Source organism: Nyctibius grandis, chromosome 1, assembly GCF_013368605.1.
Source record: "Nyctibius grandis isolate bNycGra1 chromosome 1, bNycGra1.pri, whole genome shotgun sequence".
NCBI classification, from domain to species: Eukaryota; Metazoa; Chordata; class Aves; order Nyctibiiformes; family Nyctibiidae; genus Nyctibius; species Nyctibius grandis.
In genome coordinates this window covers 47,239,069-47,258,920 of record NC_090658.1, presented here as the reverse complement: position 1 = coordinate 47,258,920, position 19,852 = coordinate 47,239,069, and the positions used below count along the sequence as shown (strand labels likewise).

Here is a 19,852-nt window from a genome sequence, read left to right as displayed (position 1 = left end):
ACTTTGTTGGCTTGGAAACATGCTGTTCCTTCCATGATTTGAAATTATAGATTTGTTCAGCAGCAAAGCAGACAGACTTGCACATTCTTAAGGTGATGCCTTGCAATGCACTACAAAGTTATTAGTGCAGAGAGTGCGAAAAAGAGCTTGTGGGTCTCCAAAGTATAGGGAGTTCATTCACTTAAAATACTAAAAAGCAGCTGCTCCCTTTAAATTATCCTAAAGCAAGATATTTATCCACAGTGTGATTAAAGTATAAATCCAATATGTATTTTAGAAACAAAAACACAAGCAAAAAGGAACTCTTCTTTTTGTAATCTCCTGTTTCATTCTGAGGGGTTGACACCACAACTTATAACGGAAAACACAATTGGAAAACCACGTGCTTCTTGGTAAGGATAATGGAAAGAAATAGCCTGTGAATACTGCAAGTCTCTAGTACCTGGAAATTTGTAGCAGCATATTTCATTTTAATATTTCATAAGGAGGTTATGTATGCTCTAGAGAGTTAGACTATTATATGTGGTTGGTATAAACCATCAGAAATTACCCTCAAGATTCTGGATACATTGCTTCTTCCCCCCTCTAACCATCTCAAGACACTTTAAAGATTAAGCTTCAAAGCATTCTTAAGAGAAAATATAAATATCTTCCTTTCAGCATTGTGCCAATTGAAAGTTGACTCATTCAAGGTCACAAAATCTGAGACAGATATGAAAAAGGAATCCACATCTCATTTCTTAATCTTAGCTCTTTCTTCCTTTTAAGATCTTCTTTGTTTAAAAATACCTTCCTAAAAGTGATATAGGATTTATAGCTATGCTATGAAAACAGATTAGTTCAGTTCTGCACCAGAATCTTCCATTTTTTATTTTCTCATGTAACTGATGTATTATAAGAACAGAACATAAAAGTGATTAGAAATTGGAAATAGAACAAGCCAAGCAGACAAACGTTCACGAAATAGCTAGTAGTTACCAATGTTTTCAAGATTGTGTATACTTACTGCTACGTTGACATTTTGGGAGAATCAAAGGGTTAAGCTCCACTGGGTCCTCATTTAATCTCCCCTAACCAACAAACACAAAAAATCTAGAGGGCATAAAAGGTAGCCTTAGGGAATCGGGTAGAAAACTATTCTCCAGGCGGGAGCAAAGAGGGAGAAGATATACCAGCTCCAGTTTACACAGGTATCTGTATGTTCTGAACTCAAAAATATTCACATTGTACATATGTTGCTTCTGCTCTAAGCCTTTGCTCAAATTGCTGAAGAAAAATCCCTAGCAGTGTCAGACCCCTCTAGGAATGCTAAGCAAGCATGGTCAATAGACAGAGATACTCTAATCAGGAAACCATCTCAAAGAAGAAAACTGTGGGATGGATCATACTTCAATTGAAAAGGAGAGCTTGATGCCTCAGGTGCTCCTAACACAAGCAAGAGGTCAAAGACACAGCTTTCTAAAGTGGTTACAGCACATCAGATAGAGTACTGTAGAACCAATTCAATTCAGACTGTTTCCTGGAAACTATAAATTTTTTGTATTATAAAATACACAACTACCCCCAAAACTCTGACAGAATTAAATGCCAAGTAGGCAATTCTGGAACAAAAGGAAAAAAGAAAAAAACCACACTTTCCACCACATATAGAACAGATGCAGCAGCACATCAGAAAATACTGTAATAATGTATAGTAGCTCTGACATGAAAAAGTTAACTTTGAGGCCAGAGCAGAAGTGAGTTCATGTCTATTCAGCTTCTTGTCACTGAGACTATCAAGAAAATGCTGCCAATTAACATCAGGTAACATACCATCTGCACTGTGAGCAAAATCAATCAATTTAAAATAACAAAGAACCGTCATATACTATATGTAAACACTATCCATGCCTTAATTATTTGAACAAGCAGAAAGCTTAGAAGCTACTTTATCAAACCTCATATCTGTTGGTTGGGAATCTTCCCAGATGAAAGTAAACTGGAATTCCACATCAATTTATTTAACAGTACCTCAAGCTTTTAAGAGCTGAAAACTCTATTCATACAGCTGAAAACTATTCAATGGCACACGTGATTAGTGTGTATCATGGTGACAGTTGTGAGGAGCAAGTTTTGAAGGATCTAATAATTCATGTGCTGCTAAAAAAGTGGCTGCTGCACAAAGCAAAATATGCACCAGTTTCTCCCAGCAAGTACAGCACATGCAACCCTGGATCTTCACAAAATTGTCAGCAATTTAATAAGAGGTTTTACATTCTGTTATGATGAAAAGGTAACACTTTTTCATATTCCGCATCAGTTTCAGAAAGCTAAATGAGTATGCCTTGAAAAAAGTCATAGACAAGAAAAAGGGTAAATGGCAAAATAGTTGTCTTACTAAAACCAGGGTTTTGTTGCCCAAAACTACCATTTCTCTTCTGATTTCTTGAACAGGTAGATGCTTCAAACCATGTACACAAAAAGGCTTGAAAAAAGTTCCCACATCCTAGAATCCATTTGTACTTCAGCTGCAAGCATTCTTCACTGCCTTATTAGATATATTTAACGCCTTCAAATTTATTTTCCTAGTTAATAATTATAGAGAAATTCCCCCAACTCTTCTGAGGCTGCAACACTTTACATGGGCACAGAAATAGAAGGCAGTGCTATGTTACCCATGCTCAAGGGCTTTGTAGGCTCTAGGTACTGTAATAGTGTCCAGATTTGAGCTGATTAAAGTTATTTCTACTCCAAAATAGGATTTTAACTGCTGATATGTCTTAGGCAACTTACAGTATTTCTGGAATAGACAGTAAAGCATCATAGAACCAAACAGAATAAGGAAAATCAGTCATTAATCAATAGCTTCTCCATAATGAGTATACAGGGTTTACTTCCTTTTTTTTGCCCCCTCTCCTTTTTGGGGGAAAATGCAAAGTGAAGCGTGGGGAGTATAAGCGAAGAACTGGGCATTAACAAAACAGAGTAGCTTAGGAAAACCATTTTGACCGGGAGTGTTTTGAAAGAAAGCCTTCCCAGGAAGGGGAGTTTACCAGAAAAGGAATGCAACTAAGAAAGAAGAAAAACCCTGTTGTCTTGAGTGTTCCCCAGTGCTTTTTGGGATTACACTTGATTCACTTTCCACTTCAACTGAGTTCCTCCAGAGCAAGTTAACAAGTAGACCGACCCCTGAAGAACACAGTATACTTTCAATCCTCTCAATTGCTTTTCTGGGACACAGATGAAGCATCATTTTCATAGAAGCTGAGAGCCCACAGTCCCTGCTAATTTCCAGGAGAATTTTGGTTTCACAGCTCAGCCTCTCTCCTATTATCACACTGAATCTTAATGGGGCATAAATACTCAGGTAAACTGAATTACATTGAGATGACATTGGTTGAGGAGAACTATACTTTGCTCTAAAGATTTTCAACACTTAACTGAGGAGGTCCCTAAAGAACCAAAGCAGCACATATTTGAATTGCTTGTAAAGATAATAATAAATATTCACATTTTATGTTCCTGTGTTCACAGATTAAATGAACAAAAAGTAGGCTTTAATCATGGAACACTCTGATCATCTCCATCATCTCACTTCAGAGAAAAAGCTTCCTTAGAAAATGCATAAAGTTAATGTAGTATAAACCAGATGGCTTTAAAATTTAAAAGCTACTCCTTTAGGAAATTACTTTAGAAGAACTCTTTACTAACCTCAGCGACTCTTTCCAAAAGCGGTTCCAGCCAGTGTTCATTGCATTCACAGTGACTATCCAAGAAGGTCAATACTTTTGCTTGTGCTGCATCTGCCCCTCTGACACGGGAGCGCATCAAGCCTGAGAAGTAAAGATAAAATGTTTAAAGTACTTACTAAGGAAAACAATCAACAGTAGTGAGAAACTATTGCATTCCAAGTAAGTCATAAATTAAATTACTCTAACTCAGACAGGACAAACACAGAAGTTCTATTATCAAAATGAGATGCTAGTTAACAATTCAGTGAAATGACTTCGTAACAGCCTTCAGGCTTCCAACCTACTGCACCCTAGTCTACAAGTTTCAATCTGATTCAGGTAAAAGAATTGAAGTACCTTTTCAAAAAAAGTGATGCACAAGTACCGCTGGGTCTGCATTACAATAAATAGCATTTATACTGATAAATGTTACTCAAGATGGGTCCTGAAAACAAATACGTTTCCAACAGTTCTACAATAGAACTGAGGAAAGCATCATCATTAACTTATCCTCCCCACTTTTTTTGCTGCCCCTTCATCTTAGTTCTCACCACAGCCTGTCCATTCTTTTATCAACTTCTTCCAGAAATAACCATGCTTCATTAATTCATGTCCAAGAGTCTTCTTCCCATCCCTTTCAACTGTCTTTCCCCTGTGTTTCTTGCAATTCTCTTTTTTGTAGTTTGGTTGGTTGGTTGCATTTTTTTAATCTTATCTTGAAAAGATTTCTTTAGGAAGAAATTTCTGGTAAAGCCAAAAGGTTCTTCCCTTCTCTACACCTCAATCACACAGATCCCCTCACTGATTTACCCTCTTCCTTTCCTTCCTTCTCTTAATATTCATTCACTGGATGACCTCAACATTCCTTAAAGTCCCTTGCCATATATACACACATACCCCAGAACATCCCACCATGTACTTCAATACAGAAAACCAGCAAGCTTCCTCATTCCTTTGAAAATTTCCTCCCTGCTTTTCTCTATTCAAAATTCATTGATCTGTCAACTCAAGACCATGCCAAGTAATTACCTTTTTTTTTTTTCTTTCTACATTGTTTCCCACCAAATCTGTGCTGCTTCCCCCCCTCAAATTGAAACATCGTGAAAGAGTCAAATCCATTTCTTTCCATCACCTTTATAAACTAAACCTGCAAAATGTGACCTGCCAAACAGAATACAAGGTGCTTAAGAGGAAAAGCTTGTTTGCTCTGTTCAACATTCAGCAACTGCCTCATCAAGATCCTTGTACTATCTCTTACGGCAAGCATGAGCACTTTACTGTTGTAGATACGCGCTATGCTGATGCTCTCCCACAGTACTTTCCACACCTTATCTGTTGCATATTGGCAGCTAACTGTAGCTCATTGCTTTTTATGCTGTGTCTCAAATTCTAACCTTTGAACCTGTTCTGTTCAGTTTTTCCATATCAAACCATTCCTCAAGCATCCTGGCTATGTTCCTTTTACTTTTGCAATTCCTCCTTCCAGAGCTTATTATTTCTAACTTACATTCTTACAGAACCTACTGTCTTGCCCTACTTCCATAGAAAACACACAACAGTGTTTCCAATTTCAGATTTATGGCCAAAAAAAAATGGAGATGACCACTTTGGTCATTGAGTCCTCTACAATCACATTCAGCCTTACAACAGAAAGAATCGAGAAGGTTCCCCTGAACATTTACTCTGTAGACTTTCATGCCCTCCAAAACACATCTGTTCCCATAATAAACTCTGGTCTTACAGATGAGACTAAAAGCTACTATCACATATTTCTGAAAGCAAGGCAGTCAATGTCACCCCTCCACAGACACCATCCCTTTATTTTAATTTTTGTTTTAAAACACACTACTTTTCTCTGTTGTTCATACTAATGTATTACTCCTAGCGTCCTACACACTGCTTGATTTTACTGATTCTCTTAAAATTTAACTTGTATGTGTCTGAGATACAAGCATCAGCCTACACTTGAAAATGAAAACCAAAGTGAGTTATGAAAATCAGGCACAGCAAGCCAGCAATCAAATGAAATCTTACAGTATTTTAACTTAAAAAATTATCACCTGCTTGCACATATGGGTGCCTAGGCAAAACTTTATGAACAGTACAGTAGATCCCATGGGTAATAATTTAACCTTAATCTCACAAAAATACCAAGTAAACTTGTACTGTGCTTTCAATCTGCAAATAGTTGTTCTTTTCTGACATAGTAAAAGATCTGTCAAATCATATTTCATTTTCAGATATACTGATTCATATTTTTAAGTATGAATCTGTACATGCAGTACAAAGTTAATATTTGTAATTACTAAAAATAAAAATCAAAAAAGTGTTACTTCATTCTTTTTTCCATTACTATTATCTCCATCTTTAAGTGCTGTACTGAGCAGAAAAATTACATTAACTTACTCAGAACCCTGCAACCATAGCAAGTCATAGAAGGCCTGCCTTCCTAACAAGCCTTTGTTCACAAGTATATTCCAAACAAAACATTTAAACACTAAGAACCCACCAGTTTGCAATAACTTTAATGATGGGACAACACAGGTTTTGCACACGTATTCCAGTTTCTGACAATCTAATGATTCTAGGTGCTCCCCAGGCCAGGCTGGCAGCCTAGAAGATACAGTGCTTATAAAAATAAACACGCACATATCTGCTAACTCAGTCAACTATTTCAACTGTCAACTCTCAGTTATTATTTCAAACAGCTGTAGAATAACAGTTGCCTATATCTAATACTGTAAGCTCCATAGCCAGGAAGCTGTCGACTGAAGGGCTCAGTTATCTGAGCCCTATAATTTACAAAGCAACAAAGAAGGAAAAAAAAAAAAAGTAAGACAAGTTTGTTACATGGCACACTGGCTTCAGCAAAATTGTCATATGTGGTCCTGGCCCTCCTGGCTGCTCAAACCCTCTCAAGTTTGACAAACAGTTTGCTGGGTTGTCCCTCAACCGGATCCTTAAAATGATATCTAGTAAGGGAGTCAGCAAAAAAGAGGGCTATTCTTAAGCTGGATCATTTCAAAGATTCATACAGTTTACAGAGAGACCTTACGTACAATGAAAGCAGCTTAACTGAGGATTGAGTGCAGTAAGAGAAAGGAGAGGTGGAGTGTGAAAAGCAGTTTCTCAAGTCAGCTTTCACTGTGAAAGCCAACAATGGGCAATTGCCCACACAACACTACAGAATTAATCAGAGTTACTGTTTTTACTGGCACAAATGCATTTATTTTTATTCCTCCTACTAGTAAGTTGATTTATAAAGTGAAAATCCCCCCTTCAATACGGAATGTATAACAGAATGTTCCTTTAAAAGGCTTGATGAAGATTAACAGATAAGGCAGCACAGCAGAATTTGTTTCTTCCTTCCCACAGACTAAGCCTACCTTCTCGGCGATCATTTCGAAGAACCCGCACTTTTTCAATTTTTCCCAAGAGAGCACCATCCTCAGCTTTAAAATAAAACAAAATAAAAATCAAGTGATAAGAACCAGTTTGATATTCATTACTGTATACCATAAGAGTGGCTGTACTCAAAGAAAAACAAAAGCTTTGTAGTGGGAAGTGTTTATGGTCATAAATAATTAAATATAAGATACATGCTTAATAAAATGCCTACTTGTTTCACCAGAAATAAAGAAAAGTTACCAAGTTAAGACATTACTACCCTCATTATGTTACTTAATTTAATTTTACACTCTTGAAATATTTTTATTTAATGATATTCTCTTTGCTTTAGACTGTTTCTACATTGCATAAGAAAAAACCCAACTTTTACAGCATTAATCTGTTTTCTAGGATTAACTGTTTTCTACACATATAAGAAAGCTCACTTTTTAACCAACATTAAGGCTTAAACCTACCCTAAACTAGCTATAAACTAGCAATGCAAGTATAGACTTTAACTTCCTTTAAGAAATGTTACTCGGAGGTCCATTTCAATTGTTCAAGTTTGTATTGTGACACCCTAGTACTTATAAAATTTGGACTTATTTTAGATTCAGTAAGAATTTTTCCAAGAGACTGAAGGAGATCAGCATTCATTTAATGCAGTGCCACAAAAATATTTGGTGCAAGAACCATGGGTTTTATTTTTACATCAGATAACATGCTATGTAAAGGCTGTTTTCAACTATACACTCTGCTCCTTCAGCTAGCAGGAAGTAATAAAATACACCTGAAGTATTTATCAGAACTCTTCACATTTCCACAATGACAGATAGGAAAGAATTAAGACCTAGTTTTGATCAGTCTCTGCAAACTCCTATTCATGTGACCTATTCTCAAGTGAGTCACCTACAAGCATCTACAGAAAGTCTTACCAGAATAAACAAAACAACATTAGGATCCTGTAAAAGTACTTACAATCATTACTGTAGTCATCCACCAGTATGATTTCCTTAATTAGATGTGATGGGCTTTTTTTAAGGACACTGAAACAGACAAAAAAAAAGCATTCAATACTAAGCAGTCTTAATTTTCCATAACAACGTCATAAAAGCAGTTACTTTGTTAAGCCACAGTGGAACCTAGCCCAGGACGCTATCTTCAACAACAGCTACTGGCTTATTCTTATGGAGAGTGTTTGGGAAGAGGGGCACATGTAGAATCATGTCCCCCCACAAATTCGAGCCTCCAGAAATCAGTGCATTAGACAACTTGTAACACTGAAGTTTTGCAGATATCTTTAGGTGAAATATTCCCTGAGAATCCATCTTCCCCCATTTCTTCTTGAAGCTAGTTATACAGCCAACCTCCACACATCATCTGGTAATTGGTTTCACACTTTAATGCATTTGTAGTTACAGGGAGCAATTTTGTTTAATATCTCTATTTCAGAACGTAAGAACTGGAGGCATCAATGAAATTAAGACTCATCTTTCCCTCTGCAAATGGTGCAGAAAAGCATAATGGATTGTTACTTCCCTTCCTGAACATAAGCCATTATCTGACACAAATGAATGGTCTTTAAGGAAAAATCAAGGTCTCTCTTAAGTATACCTGACGACAGTTCGAAGCAAAGCAGATCTTGCCTCATTATGAAAGGTGATCACCACACTAGTGGCTGGCAAATCTATCCGCCATTGTTTCCGTTGACACCTGAAAGATACAATACCCTGTCATTTGAACATAATATTTACACCCCAGGCTTAGCAGACAGCCTTCATTGTAAAGTTGTTTTCTAAAACTCATGTACACACTACATCTATGTAGGAAGAATGAAGTATCTGCTTTTCAAGTGAGATTATAATCAACTTCTCTTCTGACACTTTTGGTAGTTGTCTTAGTAAACAACAAAGAAGTCAGTGTCAGATGTAGGCATGTTCAGAAAAGTCACCGGACTATCATCACTGCAGTATGTTGTAAATACCTTTCATGCAACTGAGTATGAAACCAGAGCGCTTATTTTACTTCAAAAGCATTCAATAAATCTAAGCAAATGAGCATATTTTCAATGAAATTGCATGGGTTCACAGGCATGTCTTCTTTAGAATGGCACGTGTCCACTTCTCCCTTTATTTTTAAAGCTACTGTAGCATCCTGGTCTTGCTCATAGACACAACTTCTCATTAGAATAGAAAACTGTTTTTAAGGATTGTAACATTCAGAATTTGAAAAACAAAGCTATCTGTGACAATGCTGAGCCAACTAAGCACAGAACCACATCACTCCAAACCATAAAGACAATGAAATATTCCATCTGTGTCAACTCATTTTTCATCACCTCTAGTAGCCTGAAATTAATATAATAAGCAAAAAGAAGCAAATCCCAAAATACTTCCTGCAGGACTACATAAAGTTAATCTGTTTAAACCCACTGGCAACAAACCTAAAAAAAGACACTACTCATTGTATTAGACACTAACAGTACTAGAAAACACTGTATATTGAGTTTATGCTGAAAGCATTATAGTCTGACAGGTCATGATACTGATCCCCATTTATGCAGTAACATACGCGAGTGATGCACTTCTTCAGATATAATTTATTTACTATTAGGGGTAGAGTTTTAACAGGCCTAGTTGTCTTCAGAGGGGATAAACCCACTACCATACACCTATAGCAAATTCAGCAAGTAATTCTGTACTCTGTGAAGTATTAATCAAACTAGCTTTAAGGGAAGAGAGGGTAAGTTACCTGCTACCTAAACTTCTAAACCGAGGCCTCCTGCCCATATAAAAGGCCTCTCCACACCTGATTAAACATCTGCGACATGCTCATAAACCACCCAACCTTCCACTTCTTGGAATCAGAGAGCGAGCAGCAATGCGCTTTCTTGCCCACCCTAAAAAATCCCAAGGACCTGACAGTTTTTTCGATACAACACACCCATAATGCCACACATGTTAGTGCTTGCCATGAAACAAAACATTATTGTGCCATGGTGACCTCACACTCGCTCTGAAGAAAAACAAAGCCCATGCCACCCCTGCATACCCTGTGTCAGATTTGCAAGGCCTTATCTAGCTTTGTTTTTCAAACAGTGGGCGTACAAGATGGCTTTGTCACTAGCACCCAGCATTGAAGCAATAAATCACACATGTGTATGCATTCCTGGAAAGTAAAGAAGTAAGACCTTCTTTACTGTGAGCTTCTGGCAATTCATCTAGACAGCTACAAGACGTCCAGCTATTTTACACCAAAGCCTATGGTGCCAAAAAGATATTCTTTTTTTTCTGCTAGCTTTCAAATTGCCCACAGAGGACAAGCCTACTGTGCATGCAGTTATCATAGGAAGCACTTGCATTAGAATAATTTAAAAAGTCACATTAAACTTACACTGATCTCTGCAGAAGACAGCACATCTTAGGGTGGAATTACTCAAGGTAATGAAGCCTCTCAATTTTAAGAAAACTCAAGAGAAGAGCACTACTGAGGGAGAAATTAAGATTTTTAGACTTCCAAATAAAACTGGAAGAATATTTCACTGAGTATTTCTGCTCTCGGCTCTTCAAAAAATCCTTGCTTCAACTGACTCAGTAGCAGTCCTCCTCCTATTCTGCTGTGTCAATAGTGCCACAGTTAAAACTCAACCAAAGAAACAATGTCAACACTTTTGGCATGGAGATTAGACTTTCTTTCCTCAAGTTACAGCACTTGATTTTACATGTGGAATGAGAAAATACATTTGGATAAAATAGAACTTGAACTGAAAACTTCAATCTAGACCTTCAATGCTTAGCATAGGTCATTAAAATCAGTTAAAACATGAAGAGTGAATTCTTTCCCCCAGAAATTTGAGTCGCTGGACTAGTTCATATCATTAACAAATTTTCTGAAACCTCTGTGGCTTATTGAAACCATTTTTTGACAGAAATATCCACTTTAACCAGTCCAAGGAGAACATCCACCAGATATCTGGGTACCAAAGAGACAGGAAAATTTGTTTCTTCTCCATTTAAAAATAAAACTTGATTGCAAGGTCAGAAGCTTCTAACAGTTGCCAAATGAGAAAGAAAACGTGGCTCAGTCCAGCTGAAGTACTTACAGTAATTCTCGAGAATCATGCCAACACATCAGGTAAGAGACGTGATCAGAAACCACTGGTCCAAAGTAAGTGTGGTGGACGTTGGTCCACAAAACCCATGAAGTATTTCACCCTTCATCCCAGTTGGAAGACTCTTTTACACTGACAGGAGGACAGCTCTGGAAGTTTCCAGTTACGACTGTGAAACTTCCTGATCTCCAAAATCTACCATGACAGGGACAGCTCTCAGTTACACGTCGTAAACAGACTGCAACAGAAGGAAACCCAGAGGTTTCTCAGAGCTGTTGGAAGTGGCAGTTGTGAGCATCAGCTGGAGTGAGAATCTGCATTCCTGCTCAGACCTCCTCTCTCTGCTTCCTTTCTTATGTTTTATCTGCCTGTTTCTCACTTTTTCCTTAAAATAAAGGCAAGCAGCTTGAACAGGAAAACCATAGTGTTCTCTAGTACTGCTGGCAGGCGTTCAAGAAAAAAGCAAGTAGAAAACTTTGGTCTTAACCTGATGCTAGTAGAAGTTTGTCCAATGCAGAAAAGACTAAACAATATAGTATAAAAAGAGATGTACCATTACACACACACATATCTAATGTGGAATCCTGATAAACTGCTTCTAAACAGCCTAGACATTTTCAGCAATTAAATAGTATTATTATGTAGCTATTTTAAAGTCAAACAGCCTCTTAGACACATCAATACAATTAACAAAAAGTTGCTTAAGCAGAAACAAGTATTTCCTCATCCAGGTTTCTTTTCTTAAGGAAAAAGATTGTAGCAGCTCCATAAGAGATCTTAATCTTAAACCCAATTGCCTCCAATTTTATTGAAAATAACATGCTGCCAAGTGTCACGTGCTCAGATCTCTAACATACTCCTCTTCCTATGGCTATTGCTCTTGCTCTTCCCATGGGACAGTTCCCAAACAAATATTTCATGTGACTTTTTCAGCTTCTGCAGTGAATGACCTTGCCAGAATAGAAGGAAAATTAATTGCTTCATGGCAGGGAAAGCATCATGGACAATTTGCAGGAATGACTGCTTCAGTTTGGTTTTTTGGTTGGTTGTGTTTTTTTGTTTTTGTTTTTTTTTTTTTCTTTAAAAAGATGACCATTTACAGACTGATGGGCACTTAAACCTGCTCCATGGCAAAGTCTAAGTAATAATCACAGCACAGATACAGCCTTCCCCCAAAAACATCTCTCTCTCTCTCTCCATTGCAGAATTCTTTTCCAGCTCCATTTAGTGAAAAAACCCAGGCAAGTCAGCATATAGTCACAACAATTAACAGTTAAAACAAACATAGCCACTGTAATATAATTTGTCTCCTGTCATCTCTCTTATTTAAGTTCTTCTCAAAGGAGAGCATTTGTCTGTTAGACTCCCCTCAAAGGTTATTAAATATCTAGAAAAATTCCAAATTCAGCATATCTGAATCACAGAAGCTTCTAGAAGTTGGTGGCTGAACTTTGCTCTTGTGGGAAAAGAATACCTGGTCTAAAAAGTTAGAATGGATTTCCTGTGAAAAAGAGTACATGTGATGAAAAAAATTCAAAAGTCATTTTAAACTCCTCAGTATGCCATGGGCATCATGCTTTTCACTGCTTTCATGGCAACACGTGAAACACCAGATTATTCCTACTTTCCCGTTCAATTAATGGCAAATTATACAAGACTTGCTTTACTCTATCTACAAATCATCTGCTTAAAGGAACCTAAAACCATGCTATTATACAAGGGATTTAAAAATGACACAGTAAGTGTCTGAGTTTTTATACAAATGTCCTTCGCTATGCCATTCCCAATTAAAGAGATTTATGGAGAAAAAACTGGCACCTTCCTTTTCTTTCTCCCTCTGGTGTCTCCTCCAGCTTCTTCTATCTACAAAGCTGTGAATGTACATTCATCCTAACTGCAGAACTAGTTAGGCAATTAATTATACACAGTTGGCTAATTTTATGCTTTGAGACTATGCTTGCCTAGCTTTTAAAACCAAGTTCAACCCGCTTTTGTTAATTTTCTTTAAGTTATGGAAGTCCTAATGAGCAACTGTTGTTGTAATATTAATCAATTCTACTTAAACAAGATTACTGCAAGTCACTCAAACCCTTTTTTAAATGGAAGTCTCCTCTACCCACAAGAAAATAATATTTTTCCGTACTCCGAAGTGTACTATTTCCTGAATCTGCACAAGCAGTCTGACATAGCAAAAGTTTTTAAGCATCTGAAGTGTAATTCTGTCCTGTGTTCACCAGGATGTGCATAAACAGATTCCTTTAGGTCTGGAGTTGACCACCATCACATACTTTGACAAACAGAATCACAGAGTGACTGAGATCAGAAGGGGCCCCTGGAAATCTTTTAGTCTAAACTCCCTGCTCAAAGCAGGGCCAGCCACAACAGGCTCTGCATTGGGCTTTGAATATGCCTAAGCCTGGGGACTTCACACCCTCTCTGGGCAACCTGCTCTGCTGTTTGATCATCCTCACAGTGAAAGAGACTTACAAATGTAGAAACCAAGAAAAGCCATCAGATAAACAGGAGCAAAAAAGACAGACTGAAATGCAGCACCAGTTTGGATATAGAATACACACTGATGGAAGTCATAGGAACAGAAAAACTTGAATAAGATTTCTTGTTCTTTAACCCACTGTTTAAGGATCACACCCCAGTTTACTGTTCCTGTCATTTCGAAAGCTGGAGAACTCCTGCTTTAGAAAAACCACCTGCTGCTCAAAAGCCATAAATAGGAAAAGGTTAATCCAAGACAAACATGGGTCACTTTAGCACTTACTGATCATGCCTGGTGTCAGGAATGCTTCGGTCCATTTGCAGTTTGTCACTTTCTACCTGATTGAACTTATTGCGGGCATAGGGATCCTGACCAGATCGCACCACGGTAGCGCCAACATAAGCATCTTGATCAAAGTCTTGCCACCGAACTTTTCCTACAACAGAAAAACAGGAAAATATCCAATTTAGTCTTCACAATTTAAAGAACAGCATTCAGCAATCGAAACATAACTGATGAGATAGCTTGTTTTTTAATTTTACAACAAAGCAATTAAACCTCAATAGTATTGTTAACAGTGTAACATCAAGTCACTTTTGCCTATTAAATTCCTCTAGAATACCCTGCAAATTAATATAAAATTGACCAATTTTACGTATCTCAGTTTCTACAAGTAATCACCAGACCATGCTTCATCTTGTCTATTTTGTTTGTTGGGCTTTTTAATCCCAACTGCCACAATTTCCATTTAATAAAAAACCTTCCACATATCAACAAGCATTAATATGGTAGACAATCTGGCTATGAAGTTATCCAAGTAAAATTTATTTTTTAAGATCCTGCCCAGACTTCAAAGATATTATAATTTAATTTACTGTCTCATTACATAAATAAAAATACAGTCAGTTATCATCAAACCATTTGAGGAACAGGCCTTTTAGAAGTACAAGACAACATTACTCTCAAAACCCAGCATTTCACACAGACAGAGCACTAGATCGCTCTCCAATATGACATAACTGCAACCTCCTTTACAATCAGAACTGATTCACAAATTAATCCCTTTCTAACAAGGACTGTGTTATTATGTGACTGGCTGTGGCACTAACACGGAAAGGTAGATTAGCATCCAGTCACCAGGAAAGAAATTTCAGGACTTTCACCATCTTCAGATGTAAAACAACGGTGTCTTAAAACGGTTGTAAAACAACCAAGTGTCTTAAAACTGTCAGTTCTGATCCCTGGTTGAACATTTACTTATTTGCCTATTGACAGCCAAACCCATGCGACCTACAGCAAACTTGTACCACCTTTAACTCAAAATCAGAGCTCAAGTTCTAAGGCAATACAGACATTCTTGTTTTAACACGGATCTATACCAGAATCTCCTGCAAGCATGTTGTGGTGAAAGCATGCTGTTGACAAAAAAAAAAAAAAGCAAAAGCTGTTTTGGGGTCACTGTTTACAGATCAGAGGAGTTAATATTCATTGTTTTCATAATTAACATGCAAAATTTTTTAGGTACTTCCAATTAAGTTCAGTAAGTAGGAGGTTGCAGAGATGTCACTCCATCCAAGCTCAGCTTTTAGACAAAAATTATAGCTCAGGCATATCCTAAACCAAGCTGATATGTAGAGAGGGAATACTATTCTAACAGCTATTAACAAGAGTCAGAGGTTGCTCAGATGCTTCAAGGTTTGCCTTTGCTCCATCGCTCAACCTGTACAGCATAGAAACTAAGGCAGGCCTCATTTACAGCTTTTTATCCATAAGCCATGCCCCAGCTATGGTGCGTTAACTCCTGCTAGAAGATTCTGATATTGAAAGAACACTTTCCATCATTAAACAAAATAATTGTCTGTTGTTTAACCAAATACCACTGACAATTAAAAATTCTCTATAATCTCAGGATCATTCAAGGAGCTCACCTACAAGAGCAACTTGGACCCGAGGTGTGATTTCATTATCAGATGGTAGTGGAGGTTGTAAGGTAAAAATATCAAGGTTGGGGGAGAGGTGGTTTTGGGTTGGTTAGTTTGTTTTCAAGAAACTTCCAACATCCAAGTAAAGTCAGAGAGTAAGAGACAAGCACTCATACTTTTGGATTACTGGTTTAAGAGCTAGCCAGTTAATACTAAACAACTATTTTTACATCTGAGTTACCATCCTAAAGAAGTTAAACCATGCACACACACAAAGAGAAGCCAGAACTAGAGAGTTAAACAAAAACAGACTGCAGAACATTCAATAGACACTTGGTGAAGCAGACCAGAGGGGAAACTATAGGAAAATAACTGGAGGGAGAAATACAAATTTTTAAATTCCAGTTACTGAAAGAACTCTAAAAAGGAAACTTTCCCGCTGTTTTTGGTAACCCACAGACTGCCAAGAGCTTTCCTTAGCCTTTCAAGTTCTTTCTTCAAAATATTTCCAGGAACTTACTTTGAAAAAACATTTACACCTCAGCCAGCTACCATGCTACAAATAACCCAATGCCGAGTTGTCCACAAAAATTATACCAAATCCCACTTGCAACAAAACTATACAAAATGCAGAGTAGCTTGATTCAGGAAACTGGAATAAACAGCAGAGATCACAAGATCATTTCCTCCATATAACTCTCTCCTTTAGCATTTCCCAATGCTTTTGCAGCCTCCTTGGTAACTAAACTATATTATCACTGCTGCTTCTAATTTATAATATATCTTCAATCTGGAACGTATGTTGAATATTTTCTGAAACACAGGTCACGTCATGTCACTGCTTTTCTGGCCTAAAACAAATAAAGATTTTAGTGCATTTTACAAAATATAATCTACACTTAAAATGCATTTATATAGGACTTCCAGCTTTCAAACACTCCAAATCCCAATGGATTTTAATGCTATGCCTGCTTCAGGACTGCCACCCCCATCCACTCCTCCAGTTGCCTTCCATCCAGCGGCAAGAGTAGCTAAAACAAAAGGCCATGAGGGCATGACATCAGTGGTAAGCACAATGCCGTCACAAGCATTCTTCTTAAAGAGGTTGTATTCTTTATGAATTACAACATGCAATATGGGCTGCCCACATGGTTACAAGTGCTAACAGCTCAAGTTAACTGCTGGAAAATGAAAAGCTAATCCAAATCTAAGCGTCCTGCACTTGGGTCACAACAACCCCATGCACCACTACAGGCTCAAGGAAGAGCAGCTGGAAAGCTGTCTGGCAGAAAAGGACCTGGGGGTGTTGATCGATGGCCAGCTGAATATGAGCCGGCAGTGTGCCCAGGTGGCCAAGAAGGCCAACAGCATCCTGACTTGTATCAGAAATAGTGTGGCCAGCAGGACTAGGGAAGTGATCGTCCCTCTGTACTCAGAACTGGTGAGGCCGCATCTCGAATACTGTGTTCAGGTTTGGGCCCCTCACTACAAGAAAGACATCAAGGTGCTGGAGCGAGTCCAAAGAAGGGCAATGAAGCTGGTGAAGGGTCTAGAGCACAACTCATATGAGGAATGGCTGAGGGAACTAGGGTTGTTTAGCCTGGGGAAAAGAAGGCTCAGGGGAGACCTTATCACTCCCTACAACTACCTGAAAGGAGGTTGTAGCGAGGCGGGTGTTGGTCTCTTCTCCTCAATAACAAGTGATAGGAGGAGAGGAAATGGCCTCAAGTTGTGCCAGGGGAGGTTTAGATTGGATATCAGGAAAAAATTCTTCACCGAAAGGGTTGTCAAGCACTGGAACAGGCTGCCCAGGGAAGTGATTGAGTCACCATCCCTGGAGGTATTTAAAAGACATGTAGATGTGGTGCTTAGGGGCATGGTTTAGTGGTGGACTTGGCAATGCTAGGTTAACGGGTGGACTTGATGATCTTAAAGGTCTTTTCCAACCTCAGTGATTCCATGATTCTAAGTATACTGTCCAGCCTTATTTTTGCTGAACGGCTTGCCCTTCTGACAATATCAACTGAATTTTGAAGTTAGAAGTGGTTTAACAAAACCTTTTCCAATAGGTACTGTTTCTGTTGTATGCTTCCCTGGGGTACACAAATAGGAGCATGTGCGACTTAATTACTTCTGTGAAGTTAGCTGGCTCTGTAGTTTCCTGAGTTTCAATGACTTTGCCAGGTGGAATGAATATCAGAAAACACAACTACATTATATCAAACTTAAATAAGTCAAATCTGTAATTGCAAATTCAAGCAAGTTTGTCTTTACCTGTACTGAGACCTAACATGACAATAAATTAATCTTTTAAACTCAACAGTAAATGAACTGCAGAGTTTGCTACCAGAGTCAAATAGAGCCAAAAAAAAAATCACTGAACCAGCTAAGAACCTGGAACCAGGGTATGCCACACCGCTAAACTTGGTTTTGAACAGAAGCGCTTATTTTACATACTGTTCTAAGCCCAAGAAGCTGAGTAGAAACAAGAAAAAGGTGAAATACAGTGAAGCTGCTTCTTTTTGTCCCAGGTATTTCCCATCTCTGAAGTCCTGGAGAAGGCAATCAACACAAATAGTGCAATTCACTACTATTATTTATAATAAGCTGGCTGATTTTAAATAGGAAGCACATTTTGATTTTTTTGCTCTGTAATAAGTAGCTGTATTTTAAAAATAGTGCTAGTTTGGTACATTTTATTCCATTCCAGTTTCCATCCAAGCAGAGCTTGATATAAATAACTTAAAATGTAACATTTACCATTTTGCAAGACTTTAAAACCAGCAAATGCAACACTAGTCCAAAAAGCATACAGTAAATTTGAGAAGAAAGAAAGCAGACCACTTCATAGGGCTAAATTTACTGAAAAGCAGTGACAGCCCACAGAATATAAGACCAAGTGAGTTTGGCTTCAGGAGCCAGGAAGGAGGCAAAGCCTGGCTCTCGCTCCAGCAGAAGGTCCTGTCAACTGTGTGCAATATGAATCAGCTCTACTAGGGAAAAGTCAGATTACAGTAAGAGCAGCTCAAAGTGAGATCGAAGAGAAAAGAAGCATAGCAGATAAATCTGCACACAACCAAGCAGCAGGCAACAAAGAGTAGGAATAGATAGATACAAAATCCCCTAAAGAGGTTGCACTCCCTCTTACTGACTCAATACACCTTAAAAGCAGTAGGATAATCAATATAAATATGATTATTTTGATTTACAGGCATTAAGAGATTCCAGATCTTCATTAGCTAACAAAAAGAGCTGTTTGAGTAACTACTGAAACTCCTATCATTACAGAGAACTGTTTATACAGTTTTGCTTTAGTTATCCAGGCAGACAATTCAGGGTTGGTCTTTCTAACTACAAGACCTAACATTACTATTTTCACGAAAGAAGAAATAGACTTTTGCATCGTATAAAAAAAGTCACCAAATAACAAAGGATAGATACACTCTGATGTACAGAATGTAAAAAACCCAACAGTTTCATCTTTATATAAAGCCATTTTAAAGATAAAGATAATAAACAATACCTTAATTCCAAGCAGTTTTGAAAGATACTACACTGCATAATGCTGAAAACTAAACTACAGGTCTCCTAACCTCAGTGGAAAAGCAAGAAAGTTTGAACCAAAGCCCTCCTAAAATTTGGTCACTTTGCTTTAAAACAGTGCAAAGAGCCTGCAGAAATGTGAATTCCAAGCTTCATTGCCATAAGGATTCAAAAGTTTGCCTACACAAATTGAAAATAATCAAAATGGTGATTTAAGAGTGCATAATTCTGTCTGTCACCTTTGATGTTTGACTCTAGACTCATACTACTTTGCAGTAACGATTCTCCTGCCTGTTAAATAAAGCCATAAGAGATTACTAATCAACAGATGAAATGAAAAAAGCCCTGACCTGCTCTACTTTACACTTAATTTTACTTGTAGTTTCAACCTTTCCAGCTTCTGATATCTCTCTCCCTTTCAACCTGTGACACTTCCCGCTTCTTTCAATACTCATATGGCTGCTTAGGGCCACTGGGAAAGGAAGGTCTGAGAGGAAATGTATAGGGTTTGGCCCAGAATACATAAACATTCAAAAAGGGGAAATAAGAATAGTAGTTGGAAAGTGCAAAATTGGCTGACCTATAATCCCAGTAACAATATTTGCAGAGAGTTCTATTAAAGGAAAAAAAAATACTTGGAAAGATCTGCCAGAAACCAAGTTAAATAAGCCAGGCTCTTCAACTT

At 37.8% G+C, this 19,852-nt stretch overlaps 1 protein-coding gene across 1 annotated transcript in view; it reads right to left on the bottom strand.

Annotated features, from left to right (window-relative positions):
* GALNT2 (polypeptide N-acetylgalactosaminyltransferase 2) overlaps nucleotides 1–19,852 on the bottom strand; it is a 96,237-nt gene that overhangs the window by 22,774 nt on the left and 53,611 nt on the right. The window contains exons 3-7 of the mRNA XM_068397735.1: nucleotides 13,985–14,138; nucleotides 8,712–8,810; nucleotides 8,076–8,143; nucleotides 7,097–7,162; nucleotides 3,691–3,812 (exon numbers count right to left, since the gene is read on the bottom strand). Coding sequence (XP_068253836.1) covers nucleotides 3,691–3,812; nucleotides 7,097–7,162; nucleotides 8,076–8,143; nucleotides 8,712–8,810; nucleotides 13,985–14,138 — 509 coding nt within the window. The remainder of the gene's footprint in view (nucleotides 1–3,690; nucleotides 3,813–7,096; nucleotides 7,163–8,075; nucleotides 8,144–8,711; nucleotides 8,811–13,984; nucleotides 14,139–19,852) is intronic.